The sequence below is a fragment of the Meleagris gallopavo genome, chromosome 16 (genome assembly GCF_905368555.1).
Source record: "Meleagris gallopavo chromosome 16, MGAL_WU_HG_1.1, whole genome shotgun sequence".
Taxonomy (NCBI): Eukaryota; Metazoa; Chordata; class Aves; order Galliformes; family Phasianidae; genus Meleagris; species Meleagris gallopavo.
The window spans coordinates 13688733-13703170 of record NC_139419.1 but is presented as its reverse complement, the minus strand read 5'-3'; the positions used below and the strand labels follow the sequence as shown (position 1 = coordinate 13703170).

Here is a 14438-nt window from a genome sequence, read left to right as displayed (position 1 = left end):
ACTGAGGTGGGGAGAAGAGATGAGAGATTGTATTTGTGATGCCACAGGATGGTGTTAGAAAAAATACAGGAAATACTCAGTGTCTCCTGAAGGTGATGGATGGCACCACCCGAACTGGCTGTTTGCTGTGAGTCAGGGCAGCCAGTGCTGTGTTTCACTGGGAACTTAACAGTCCTCCTGTGCCTCGGTGGAACCCCACAAAGCAGAACCCCTAAGCATGACTCCATCTGGCAATCCGCCCTACAGGTGTTGGAGTCTCTATTCTGCACCGTGTCAATGAAATTCTATTTCTGTGACATCAAAAGTGCCAAGGAAGATCTGTCCTCTCGTTTTTCATTGCTGAAAACTTTCTTTTTGCACACTGTAATTGAGAAAAATCGATTGCTGCCTAATTAAGGTGAGTCTGTTGGGCATTGTGTCCATGCACGGTGATGGGGATCTGCAGCTCTCATGCCTTTGGGACAGGGAGCCCCAGGAGCACCCAGCACAGGAACAGCACACACTGTGAGGACACTGGGATGGTAGCTGCTCAATCACAGACCTGAAAATACTCCTCAGGCTCCCCAAAGCTTCGTGCTGTCTCTGGCAGTGCAGTTTCCCACTCCGCAGCGTGGTGCCTTCTGCCATCCTGAGGCACGTGCAGACAGCACAACTGCTGATGCTGCAGCTGTGACTGGGGCCCTCCGTGGCAATGGTTCTAAATAGTTCTTCACTCTTTCTTGCTGTAGTCTTAAGCGATGCATTAACCATTCCCTGGCAGCCAAATGCAATGCTGATTTACTGCAGGAAACCAAAAACTCGTAGGGATGCCGTGGTTCTCATGAGCTCCTGTGTTTGTGCAGCCCCTGTGTGTGCCCTGCTGCACTGCTGCGTGGCTTTGGTCTGTATCCACGTCCCCAGTGTGGGGCTGTGGGCGGCACCGTTCCTGCAAATCACACCTCAAGGCACTGCACTGCACGTCCAAAAAACGAGATGTGGGTTGAGCACAGCGTAACAGGTTACCCGTGGTTACTTCTGCCCTAAGGTGGGGCTCTGTGCTTGTTTTCAGACCCACTGCCTTCCAGTTTTAGGAAAAATGAGGCATAATTCCTACACCTACAAACCCTTTCTTCTACACAGCTGTTTTAGCTCCCAGATGTAGGCGTTGGGGTCGGGGTCACCGCCAGCGTGTGCGAAGGCAGTGGGCTGCGCTGAGCAGAGCTGTGTGGGTGCCTGCATCCTGGCCCTGTGTTCTTTTGGTATTTCCTTGTGAACTCCAAATTATTTTGGCTCTGGGATCTGCTGTGAAAAGCAGAAGTTCATCTCCCCTATGTGCTGATCCAGTGGAGGTCAGCACTCTGCTTGGCTCCGGGCTTCCTTTAATGGGATAATCATCACTCTTGCTTGGAGCCCAGGTTCCTCATCCCTTCTCTCTGTTTCCATCCTAGAAATGGGTGCACGCTGGTCGCCTTCCATTGGGCTCCTGCAGTGTGACTCACCGGTCCCAGCTGCGCTTTTCTCTCTTTCTGTAGGAAGCAGGAGGGGGCATGCACAAGTCTCTATTTCTGTAACAAAAATTACACCCTTAGTTCGTGGCAGAAGGAGCTGCTGATGCAAGCAGAGGAGCCCGTCCTCCCCGGGAGGCTGCACCAGAACGGGATGCTGGGGAGTTCATTGTGAACGAAAAGAGCCCATACCCAAACATGGCTCATATCAGGGAGGCGGCTGTGCCCCCAAACTGCAGGGAGAGCAGAGCAGGCTGCCCCTAAACTGCTGTCTCAGTGCAACATGGTGGCATGGGGTTTGGCACCGGGCAGGGATGGAGCCCCTGATGCACCTCCTGCCCTTCACCTCCCCACCCTGAGCAGGGTCACAGCACGGCTGGGTGGAAGGGACCTGATGGATGCTCTTGTTCCTGCCCCCGTCACAGGGGTATCTGCACAGCTCTCTCTCTGTCCATTCCTGTTGCAATATGAATTTTCTTGCTCTTGGCTTCCCCCCGGCCTCCTGCTGCCTGGTGCAGAGGCAGCTGGGCCTCACAAGCTGGGGGAAGCTCTGACCTGGGAATGACTCCAGGCTTCTTATTTTTGCTGCAGCAGCTAATTCCTCCCCTTTCTCCTTCAGGAAAACCAATTAAAAAAAAAAAAAAAGTGCAAAAGAAATGAGAGGAGGTGGAACTGCGCCCTCCTCTTTAAAAAAACTACTTGCCTTTGTTCAATTATTGGTTCCTACAGAGAGGAGCAGGATGCTGTAATGGGGAGCCCCAAGGGCAGGAATAGTGCTGGTCTCAAAGCCTTGACAGCGCATTGTGTGCTGCCCTCTCTGCATCTCTGCCTGTGCCTTAATGCCCCTTACCCCACCCCAATCACCACCCAAATCCTTCTCCTGCCCCTTCGGTCACACCCCCCGGCCGGTTCCCACCCATCTGCATTAGGGTCCCGTCTCCAGGTGTGCTGCGGTCCCACGATGCAGACGTGCTCGGTCTCATCACCAGGATGGATTGGGGTCCCACCAGTATGGTGTGTTGGGATACCCCCACCCTTCAGAATCCCAGCCTCCAGCCCTCTCCCATCCTCCCGCATCCCCAGCCCTGCGTCTTGGGACACAGCCGGCAGAGGGAAAGCCGGGCTGACGTGAGAGACAGGGCTGCTTGGAAAGGGATGACAGCAGCGCCCAGAGCGCTCGGGGCGGGCAGGTCGCAGCGGGGAGCGGTGCTCACGGCCCGGGCGCTGCAGGGCAGTGCCGACGGGGAGCAGCCGAGGTGCGGTGCCGGGCTGCGCGCAGCCTCGTGCGCTCGAAACGGTTAACGGCAGCGCCCGCGCGGTCCTCCCACCGCCGTGAGCTCAGCGCCGCCGCCTCCAATCCCCGCTCCCTCCGGCAGCAAAAGAGCCGGGAGCCAAAGCCGGCAGCCAGAGCGGCGGCCCCGAGCGCAGCCGGCTGTGCGGCCCCGCGAGCCGCCGCGCTGCCATGTAGGGCCCGGCCTGCCCTCCGAGTGCTTTGCCAGCCAGCGCTCTCGTCAACATGATGGGCTGCAAGTCCAACTCGCTCACTTGTCTGCAGGGGGGGAAAGCGGGGCTGCCGCTGGCCGCGGCCACCGACTCCACGGCCACGCTCAACAAGCTGGCGCTGGCCACGGGCGGGACGGAGAAGTCCTGGTACCGCTGCATCTTCCCCTTCGGCATCGTCTCGGTTGTCATCGGCGTGGCGGCGACGTGCATCACCTTCACCATCAACGGCCCGCAGATGGACATCGCCAAGGTGGTCTCGGTGGCCACGCTGATCTTCGGGGTGGGACTGCTGGTGGCCGCCTACGTGTGCTGGAGGGCCAAGCGGGAGCGACAGCAGAGGAGGCAGCGCCAGGAGCCGGGCTCCGTGGAGCAGGGAGCCCAGTGACGGGGCCGGAGGAGAGGAGAGGAGCAGCTCCGCCTGGACACCCCGGTCATGGAACGCACGTCCCACGGCACGGGGCTCGCGGCCCCGAGGAGGTGCGCGCCGTGCCCGAGGTCAGCCTGCCGCCGTCCCGCACGCGGCCGTCCCTGTCCCGCCATGGGCTGCGGGCGGCCCTCGCCAGGACCCTCCTTGCAGCCGACACCGAGGGACCCCCGGAGTGGCACGGCAGCGCTTTGCCCAGGCGCAGCCCTGCAGAACGCAGTGACGCAGCTCAGCGGGCTGCTCCGGGCCCCGCGGAGCTGCTCCGGGATGGGGATGGAGGAGCTTGCACTATCTGGAGACTTCTGTAGGAGGCACGGGCGGCCCTCCGTCCCTTTTGTGGCAGTGACACGCGAGGACCCCGGCAGCTCGGGACGAGCGGAGTTTTGGAAGAAGGCTGCAGGGTGTGGGAAAGCGTGGGGCGGTGCGGGGCGGTGGGAGAGGCCGGCAGCAGGCGGTGGTGCTGGAGCGTGAGCGCGGCTGATGGCAGAAGGGATCGCGGTGCTGGCTGCGGTGACACCTGCGGTAACACGGGGCTGGGCTGAGGGTGGGGGCCAAGGCAGCAGGGGTTTCACTAAGATAGGGTGGAGGAGGATGGCACGGGGCTCTCACTGTCCACCCAGCACCAGCGTGGGTGTTCCAGGTCCCTCTGGGGGTTCCAGGAACTCAGGATGCTCGGCGTGAGGGGATCATACTGGGAACCCCAGCGGCAGCTTCTGACTTGGGGCACCTGGAGGTGGTTGTGAGAGGACAGGGAGCAGCGGTGACATTAAAGAGAAGAAATTCCATCTTTACCGGTTGTTTGTAAGCTGTGAAACGAGGCTCCCGCTGCCATTCTTTGCACTCGGCTTTGTGCTCTTTCTCTAAAAGCGAGTGTGAGGGAGAATCCCACTGCAGGACTCCCAGTGCTGCTGTACCCCCACCAGCCCTGCACCTTTTGTGCCCCCAGAGCAGCTCCGCTCTTGCAGAACACACAGATGTGTCAGGAGCTGTGGGGAGCAGCCAGGGCTCTGCATGTGTAGCAGAAGGGAGCAAGCATGGCCATAGATGTGAGTGGGGCAAGCGGGAAGGAAGCGATGCTCAGAGTGCATGGGAAGCTGGGGGGCTGCAATCCTGCTGAGCTCTGGCTCTGCCTCAGAGCTAAACTTGGGGCAGCCCAGCCGTGTCCTGCACCCCACAGTGAGCATGGCCCCAGCCTGTCGGCACTGGCATGGGGCTGTGGGGCTGGAGCTGGGCTGTCTCACTCAGGGATGTTGGGTCCACTCTCAGGCGTAGCTTCTCCTCCACGAGTGTGGAGCTGGGGGGTGTCACAGAGGCCGGCACAGCTCTGCAGTGGGTAAGGAGTTCAGTGGGTGCCTCAGGCCAGCAGTCCTTTGCAGGTCTGCTGCTGCCTGGGGTGTTTGTGTATCCAAAGTCTGTGGTTTCGGCACAGCTCAGGAGAAGCCAACTGGCAGTTCTTCCCCACAGCGTTTGCCCCGTGCCCCCAGGCCCAACCCTGCATCCCCAACGGGAGCTGCATGATAGCACGTGCAGGGAGTTATCACACCTTATTTCTCTCCTTATGCACTGGTGTGGGAGCGGGGGGCTGGCAGGCAGCAGTGCTGGCACAGGGAGACAACAGACGGTGGTGGGAGGGGGGCACAGCAGGAGCCCCCCATGCACAGACGGATGCTGGCAGCATGGAGTCGTGGCCCTGTGCCCCGTTACATCACCCCCACCTGGATCCCATACATGGCTCCTTGTGCCCAATTTCCTCTCTCTGCTCGACAGGAGCGCGTTGGGGCAGCAGGAGGTGGGGCAGAATGTGCCAGGTATGGGGCAGTGGTTCTGGGAGCACAGAGCTGGGCCGGGCAGGGGAGTGCTGTGTGCAGGGCAGTGCTGCTCCTGCTGCTGTTAACTGCTTCAATGGATGCGATATCTCTAGTAAGGACCAGACAAAGAAATCCCTCCTACTGCCTTCAGTAGTTTTATTTACGTGGACACACTCTGGCAAGTTCCCCCTGTGGGACACTACTGCAATACAATGGTTGGAGGGTGAAATCTGGAGAACATTTATCTCCTTATAGAGCACTGAGTGATTTCTTTGGCTGCGTGAATACGTGGCTGGGAAGGTTACACCCTGTTTGGCAAAGACCCCGGTCCTGCATGGTTGCACCCCACGTGCCTGGCACCCCTGCTCCCCATGCTGTGTGCTGGAGTGTATGGCATGGAGCCAGTGGCCACCTCTTGGCCAACGGATGGCGGTGCCACAGCATCCCATCCTCACAGCACTGTGTGTGCCAGGCAGCCTGCAGGCTGCAGCCATTCCCTTCCCAGCACGGGGCCATCCTGTGTGCGTCCCACTCGAGCATCGCACCCGGCACCCAGTCGAGCATCCCTCTGCACATCCCGAGGCCGTTGCATGGGGTGCCCTGACACACACCTCTGGTTGCTCGGAGCTGTGCCTCCCATCAGAGCTCTGTTTTCGGGAAGGTAGCTCACACGGCAGCCCCTGGCCCAATGCAGTGGACAGTGGGTTGTTTGGTGGCCGCAGGCAGGTAACCCCGCAGCTCTCCTGTCACTGTCTGCAGTACCGGACAGTTCACCTTTTCCAGGTCAAAAGATCCAAAAATGAATAAACCTGGAAAGCTGTAACGCCGGTCTCTGCTTTGCTTCCCACTCTTGCCAAGGCCCTGGCACTGCTTTGTGGTTTCCAATGCAACAGGAATATTTCCCTGTTCTGACACCAAAATCACGTTACAGCCTCCCCAGCGCTTTCTCCACGCCAATTTCTCCACGTTGCAGTGCTCCATTTTTGTGACAGAGATGCGCCCCATTTCTGCCAGCTTCAGCCAAACCACGGTCATCACTACAGAAGCTTAAAAGGAAAAGAATCATTTTGTCGCACACGAGTGAAGGTTAAAGCCTTTGTTACCAGACTGGGAACAACTACAAAGGGAAAAACTACAAATAAAACCACGTATCCCTGAAGCACAGTGACATTAGTTCCTATGGCTGACACGTGTGTTCATCCTCCGGTGCAGTGATGCCTGTGGGATTGTGGCTGCTGAGCAAGCAGAGCTCCAGCCCCACCACCAGCAGTGACCCCCCGCCCATTGTGCACCCAGGGATGGGCCCAAACCCACCTCCAGCCTGCATCTCCAGCACACAGTGGGTTTGGAGCAGCCTGAAGGTGCCTCCCGCCTCAGCCCCGAGCTTGTTAACCCTATTAGTCACCATGGCACCAGAGCACATCATAAATGAGTACCTGATCTTGCAAAAATGTCATCACTACAAGCATGAGGCATCTTCATTAGGGCGGTGAGGCGCTGGCACTGCTGCCCAGAGCTGTGGGTGCCACATCCCTGGAGGTGGCCATGATCGCGGATGGGTCCTGGGCAGCCTGAGCTGGGGGCACAGCTCACAGCAGGGTAGGACTGGGGGCTGCGAGGTTCCTTCCCACCCAACCACACTGTGATTCAAGGATTCACATCCTGCCAGCTGCCAGGAGCAAACTTCTGGTGTCACTGGATGTCAGCAACCGGTTCCCCCACAATTGCACAGACAAACTCCATTGTAGGGGTGGGGGCTGCAGCCCGGTGATGGGAGCAGTGCTGCTGCCCCTCCTCTTGCAGTGTGAGGCTGCTGCAGCTCCAGGGCTCCAGCGCAATGTCCTTGTGTCCGTGCAGCCGGAGGCGAAAGAATATTTTGAGCCTCAAAAGGGTTTTGTTCTCCCACTGATCTTATGAAAGACAGATGCAAAACAGCATTATGCCACGAAATGTATTAAAAAGGCTATAAATACCGTGACATTATCAGGGTGAAATGCCAGGGGCCGTTACATCACTGTGGCTCTCTGCCGGGTGCTTTCCATTCGGATCAGGGCAGCGCGGCCCTTTGCCGGCCCCACGCAGCACTTTGCACAATCTGGTGGCTGCTCCCATATTCCGAGCTGCAGCCGTGGCCTAAAACTTTGCTGCTCTACTAAAGGAACAAGAACATTAGGTCAAAAATTTAACCTATCTGCACTAAGTCTTACTGCGGCATGGAATCTGCTCTAAGCATATGAAAAGTCCAGCCAACCCGCAGCTGCTTATTGGAAGTGGTGGTGCTGGTGGGACCCTCAGGCACCTGGCAGCTGTGTGAGGGTTCCCAGCACCTCTCAGTGGGACATGGGGCTCTCAGGGCTGAAGAATCATAGAATCATAGAATGGCCTGGGTTGAAAAGGACCACAATGATCATCTAGTTCCAACCCCCTGCTGTGTGCAGGACTGCCAGCAACTGGACCAGGCTGCCCAAAGACAGCCCCGGGTACAGTGCAGGATGGAGGCAGCTCAGGGCGATCACACGTCCTCCCGGTGCTTCTGAGAGGGGAGAGGAAGTGAGAGCCAGGAGAAAAGGACATCTAGAAAGAGAGAGAGCAGAGGTTTTGTTTGAACTGAAGTGGCATTTGCTGACACTTCCAGGGCTGCTGGGCTCTCCTCAGCGTTTCTCACAGAGCAAATTTACTTTCGGCTGAATGAGATCAAGGCAGTGACACCTCTGCAAACATCCATCTGGGATTACACGTAACCTTTTTGTTAATCCTCAGAGCACAGTTCCACTTAGAAACTCAAAAGTGAATTGTGAGTGAGCCTGTCCCCGTGGTTCCATGTTCCCCTCCGCTGCAGAGCGCTGCGTCCCACGGCCAACTGCCAACAGAGCCACACCGTGCCAGCTCTGTGTGCTGGGTGATGATGGCACATCCACCACCGCCGTCCTTTGCTCCCAACAAAGCACTGCTCCCCATGGAGCCCTCTGCACGGAGCCCTCAGCAGCAGCCCCGTGGTCAGAGCTGTTGGGCACTGCTGGCTGAGCCCTTTGGTTCCTCACCACGCAGAGCTGCTTGGAGCTCTGCACAGCACATCCCAAACCTTGCCACTGAGAGCTGCCGTGGGCAAACAAACACATTTTGGAACATTTGGAACCTCTTGGGTGCACCCCACCTGTGTGTCAGCTCCCTGTTGTCCCTGCTCCCCAGCCTGCCCTGCTCCCCATCATGGCACGTGTGGTTGGAGCACTACGAGGAGCCATCCATGTTTCTGCACTGCCATTGCTGCATTTTGGTGTTCGCCGCTCGTGGGGATTTGAAATCACTCAAAGAAGCTGTAATAAAAATGACAAAACGGTGCAAAGCTGTTTGACCCCGTGCCACACTGCCCTCACAACATGCACTCTGGCTTTTCTGAACAGAGAATCGTCGAATCATTAAATTTTGAGAAGACCTCTAAGATCATCCAGTCCAACCATCCATCTGCCGCCAGAACTGGTTTCTGGGATTTGGAACTCAAACCTCCCCGAGCTGTGGGAGCCTTTGCTGTCCCTCACATGGGTGTGCAGCCCTGTGCAATCCCAGCACAAACAGACCTGGAGACAGATGGCACATTTTAGGAAGAGTCTGAATCTGCTTAGATCTGCCTTTCTTTGGGCTGTGATTTATTACAACACTGAAATTGCATTTTCCTGTTTGGACCAGACCCTCTTCCTGGAGCTGAAGGGAGGCTGGAGCTTGCTGCCACAGGGCTGGTTTATCAGCTTTAGATTCAGTGCCTCCCAGCCCCACTGACATCTCTGCTGCTCTGCACAAGGAAAGCACAGCCATCTCTGTGCCATTTCTGTCCACGGTGTCCTGTTGTCCCCTTCTCCATCCTGGAACCAGGAGCCTTCTGAGGCACAGCACCCAGCAGCTGGATGCCTTTTGCCAGGAGCTTTTCGGGACCGAGCAGTGAAAAGCTCTTAGTGCTGGCTCATTGCACAGAATTAAATCCAATCAATTTAGTCCATACATCACAGTGCCACTGGAGCCGAAGGGAAAATTTTACAATTGCTGCAAGAAGTATAGGGGAAAACTGGCAATCTCATACACTGGGAGAACAGAAAATGGTTCCTACGTGCAGACTGAAGCCATGTGCAGTTGGCAACTTGTGTGTGCCACCAGCAGCAAGTCTGGGAAGGGAGAGACTGGCTGGGAGAAAGAAGGCAAGAAAGCACCCAAACATGAAGTCTGTATGCATTGGCCAAAGGAGACTTGCCCAGCTGAATCCCATTTTGAGTGATGGCTTCTCTTCCAAATGTGATGCAGAACAGCAATAGTGCCATTTTCCTGAAGCACTGAGGGCATGCCCTTTTCCATGGGCACTGAGAAGCCCATGCATGCATTCACCCTCAGCAAGTTTGCTGATGGCACCAAGCTGAGTGGTGTGGCTGACACGGTGGAAGGAAGGGATGCCATTCAGAGGGACCTCAACAGACTTGACAGGTGGGTCCAGGTGAACCTGGTGAGGTTCAGTGCAGCGAAGTGCAAGGTTTGGCACTTGGGCCGGAGGAATGGCAGGCATTGATACAGAGTGGAAGGAGCGGTCCTTGAGAGCAGCCCTGCAGAGAAGGACCTGAGGGTCCTGATGGATGAAAAGCTGAACACGAGCCAGCAGTGTGTGATTGCAGCTCGGAAAGCAAAGGGGATCCTGGGCTCCATCCGCAGAGGGGTGGCCAGCAGGGACAGGGAGGTGATCGTCCCCCTCTGCTCTGCTCTTGTGAGGCCCCATCTGCAGTGCTGTGTCCAGGTCTGGAGCCCCCAGGACAAGAAAGACAGGGAGCTGTTGGAGAGGGTCCAGAGGAGCCACAAAAATGATCAGGGGGCTGCAGCACCTCCCCTACAAAGACAGGCTGAGGGAGCTGGGTTTGTTCAGCCTGGAGAAAAGAAGGCTGTGGGGTGACCTCATTGCAGCCTTCAGTACCTAAAGGGAGCCTACAGACAGGAGGGGAATCAACTCTTGGAAGGGGAGATAACTGGAGGACAAGGGGAAATGGTTTTGAGGGAGGGCAGATTGAGGTTGGATGTCAGGGGAAGTTCTTTACAGAGGTGATGGTGAGGTGCTGGAACAGCTGCCCAGAGAGGCTGTGGATACCCCGTCCATCCCTGGAGGTGTTGGATGGGGCCCTGGGCAGCCTGGGCTGGTATTAAATGGGGAGGTTGGTGGCCCTGCATGTGGCAGGGGGCTGGACCTTCATGATTCTTGAGGTCCCTTCTAACATGGGACATTCTGTGATTCTGTGATTCTGTGATTCTGCATGCCAGGTCCTTCGCTGCAGGCAGGGCTGCAGTGCTGCCAGGGCACAGCTTTGCCTCTTCTCCTGTTCCTGCACAACCACAGCACACGCTGTGCATTGAGCCCAGGGAGCACAGCAGCAGCTCCCAGGCCCCACACCAGCAGTTTTCTCAGTACAGTGCTCTGCATCCTTGCAGGATGTGGATGCCAGCAGGAGGAGGCTACGCGGTGCAGAAATCCCATTCTCCCTCGCTGCTCCTTGTGGGGTTTTCCTGGTAGTGCTCAGCTGGGGCGGGGAATCTACAGGAGTTTCATCGGGATTTTAACGGGTCGCGTCCCCCAGAACGATCGCTTTCGGATGAGGGCCGAAGAGGAGGAGGTGATGGGCGGAGATGCTGCCTGGGAGGGAAGGGGAGAAGCCCCGCAGCACAGCACGGCGTTCTGCGCACCGGCAGAGAGGTGCCCGGGGGGGTGGGGAGAGGCGGAGGGGACCAAAAGCCAGGGCAGAAACCCCAAATTTTAGAGTCAGGAGATGCCAGAAAGCTGCTCCGAGCTCCGTCCTGCCGCTCAGCCGGGCTCGGCGGGTCTGCGCTCCTCGTTTCACTGCCGTGCAGCCGCGGCTTGTGCTCATCTCTGAACTTTTGGCCTCCAGGTCCTCGGTGAGCCGACAGGAAGCTCCCCGTCAGCTCTTAATTGGGGGTGTGCTCCGGTTGTTTTGCCGGCCGTTGCCATAGTGGGCAATGATGCCCCTCACCCTGCGGTGGGGGTGGAAAGCAGGGCGGAAAAAAAAACACACGAAAACAACCTCTCGACAAACAAGCGGAGATTTTATTACAGCTCGTGTCACACCAGAGGAGTGAGCGCTGAGTCACTGCCAGGTACAGACAGTGACTGTGAGTCACCGCGGAGCGGCTCATCAATAACCCCGCGGCTCCTCGCTCCCCGCCCGGCCCGATGCGGCCCCGCGGCTCCGGCGCTGCCCCGTTTGCCCGCTTTGCCCAGGGGACGCAGCGTGGAGCTCTCGCCCTAGCGGGGGTGGGAGCAGAAGGGCAGCAGACAGCCGTCCGTCCGCGGTACGACATGGGGGGGATCTGCGGCAGGGAGCTATGAGAGCGGCAGGGACGCTAGCCTGAGCTAAATCCGGGCAGAAATGCCAGCTGGCGTCTGCTGTCCTTTAAACCCAAAGGCCGGAGCTCCTGCTTACACGAGGAGCTGCTTTCTGCTGCGCTCCGTCACCCTGCTGCCGTTTGCTCCCCCACTGGCTGACCACAGCGCTCGGTGCCAGCACACCCCGAGGAGCCCAAGAAGCAGCCCAGGAGAAAAGCACCTGCAGCACAGGCAGCACAGCCGTGTGTCCTCTCCCCGCTCAACGTGGAACTGCAAGAACACAAAATAGAACAGTGCACGTGGAGCAAAGCCGTGGCACCAACCCGGAAGGTCCAGCTGCCCACTGAGCCCTGAGGGCGCCCTGCAGTGCCACAGGGGATGCTGTCAGTGCACAAACTGCAGCCCCACTCGAGGCTTTGGAGATGGGCAGTGGGCAATGTCAGCCAGCCGAGGGGGGTGGCACGTGGGCTGTGTCCTCAGCAGCCACCAGGCACCTGGGCTGGCACTGAACGAGCATCTTCTGGAAAGCTTTGCCCTAGCAAAGGGCCTTTTAATGAAAAAGCAGACAAAATGAAACAATCAACCTCCGGGAAAAAAAAAATAAAGGGAAAGAAGGGCAATTTAACACAGAGTTAATAAAGGCAATGAATAATCCACCCAAGTGCCCAGAGGACAGACGTGGCATCGCACAACTAGCACTGAGAGTCTTCACACGCTTTTTCTTTCCTATCTCAGCAGCTGTTAGCATCAGGCCCCCATTTGCTGCCCTTGTTCTTCAGCACCTCTTATATTAAAGGTTCCTGAGCAATTCCCATTCTATTATGTGCACAAATTACCTCGCTCAGCCCCAAAATTCATCTGTTACTGTGGGAGGAGTATGGCAGCATGCAATAATTAATATTACACAACAGCTTAGGACCAGAAGCAAAGGATAAACTTGGTGCTGGACTGTAAATAAGCTGGGCTGTGTAGGACGAGCCAGCCAGGCTGGAGCCCAGCCACGAGCCCTGCGGGTATGAGAGCTCTGGGGCTGCACTTTGCCTCCACTCCCGGCAGCAGCACAGCATGACACAATCTGCCTTGCCTCAGCACCTCCCTAGAAGCCCCTTCTCAACACCCTTCTATTTCCAGGAAACCTTGGAAGGGGGCCCAGCCATCCAGACGGCTTTTTAGAAATCAGGAAACCAATGATGTGTTAGGAAAATTGCATTAGTAGCTCTGTGCAGCCCATGAGTCACTGCTGGCAGCCCCTGCAGCCCTATTGCAGCAGTGCTGCGCTGCACTCTGCCTGCACCCAGCGATGCCTCCTCCAGCCCTGCTGCAGTGCCACGAAGCAGGAGAGCACACAGCATGGGGAAAGGGCTGGGAGTGCCAGCTCCTGAGTGGAATAGTGCAGCAAATGCCCCTTCTATCTGCGTCCAGCCTTGCTCCTGTGGGGGTTTGGGGCACACGCTCTGTTCCCTGCAGCCCCAGCAGCACCTGGGCTGCTCATCTGCTCTCCATTTCTCTCAGTGCTGTCTCAGTTCTCCAGCCAAGAGCATCCCGACTGGGGCTGCCTCTCCCACGGGGAGGGCCGGAGGCGTGGGCTGTGAAAGCTTTGAGCTCATTAGCTGCCACTGGAACGGGTAATTAGGTTGATTTGTGCAGGAAGCCAGTGGGAGCAGCCTTTCTTTAAGCAGCACTGACAGCAGAGGCAGGGCTCCCACCTGCCTCCTGGTCAGGATCTGGGGGCAAGGAGCCATCCAAGCAGTGCTTGGAGCTGTGAGGCTCCAGAGCCCTCTGCAATGGGATGGTCTCTGTGCCCATGCTGAGTGTGCAGGGTGGTCAATCTGACCTGCACTGCCTGTCCTGCCTGGTGCTTTAAGCAGATCTCCTTGTTGCCTGTTCCATCAGAACAGCAGAAGTGTGCTTGCAAGGATGGAAGCAGGATGGGTGCATGGCTGCAGCATCACTGCCCAAGCAACTCCCTCCCTGCTCTGCCCAGCACCAGCTTTCCATGGGCCTTAAAATATTCTCCAAACCTCCTGACGTGGGACCAGATCCCAAAGCCTACTTTCCACATCCCTTTTTTCTCCCAGGGGAAGAATGTATCATCAGTTCAGTTAAACCTGATTATCGCTGGTGAAAACAGAGCCTGCAAATCTGGCACCGGTCCATGGCTTCCCTCCTAACCCTGACGTGTTTGTGGGGTGTGAGCAGAAGCAGAGCGATCCCAGCCCACACCTCCAGCCAAGCTTCTCCCTGCCCATGTGAAAAGCTCCTTCCAAATGGGTGACACTGCACTGCAGGAGCCATCGTGTGAGAGCCACCTGTCCCCCTGCTGACAGCGTCCTCACCCCCCAGTGATGCTGCTGGCACAGTCTGTGTCCTCCCCGTGCTCCTGCTGGCCCTGTGGGGCTCTTTAGGAAAGCTGTCAGAGAGATGTGAGGAGGTAATTGAGGAAGATGGGACTAATCTTTTTTCTTTTTTTTTTTTTTTTGGTTGTGAAAAGGGCGTGAAGAAGAAGAGAAAAGGAGATGTACTGGTAAATTACCATCAGGGCTGCTATAGTAACACGACTTTAAAGACTGCCGAGCCGGCCTCCTTGGGGCTATAGAAAGCTCTTCAGTTTGTTCGGTAGTTTTCCACTTTCTCCTGACACCGGCTGGCCAGGGCTGCCATCACCCCGTCCCCACGCCGTGCCCCGCAGTGCTGCCTGCAGCCCAAAGCCATCGCAGCCCCACACCTCCAGACTCTTTGCTGCTCCTAGGGAAACACCTTTCCTCCTCACTCACTCACTCCTCATTCAGCGGGCAGCTCTTCTCTCTTCTCCACACCCAGCACTGGCACCAGGGATGGGAGGCTGGGAGGTGAGA

The 14438-nt window shown here is 57.3% G+C and overlaps 1 protein-coding gene across 1 annotated transcript; it reads left to right on the top strand.

Annotated features, from left to right (window-relative positions):
* The first annotated feature begins 2846 nt into the window (after window positions 1-2846).
* Window positions 2847-6042, top strand: LOC146543274 (transmembrane protein 100-like). Its single transcript, XM_085237150.1, has one exon. It carries the CDS (start codon window positions 3001-3003, stop codon window positions 3370-3372), a length of 372 nt encoding a protein of 123 aa, XP_085093276.1. The 5' UTR covers window positions 2847-3000; the 3' UTR covers window positions 3373-6042.
* The last annotated feature ends 8396 nt before the right edge of the window (window positions 6043-14438 follow it).

Excerpts from the sequence above, each read along its gene's own strand:
- LOC146543274 (XM_085237150.1), top strand. The coding sequence starts at position 3,001 with ATGATGGGCTGCAAGTCCAACTCGCTCACTTGTCTGCAGGGGGGGAAA.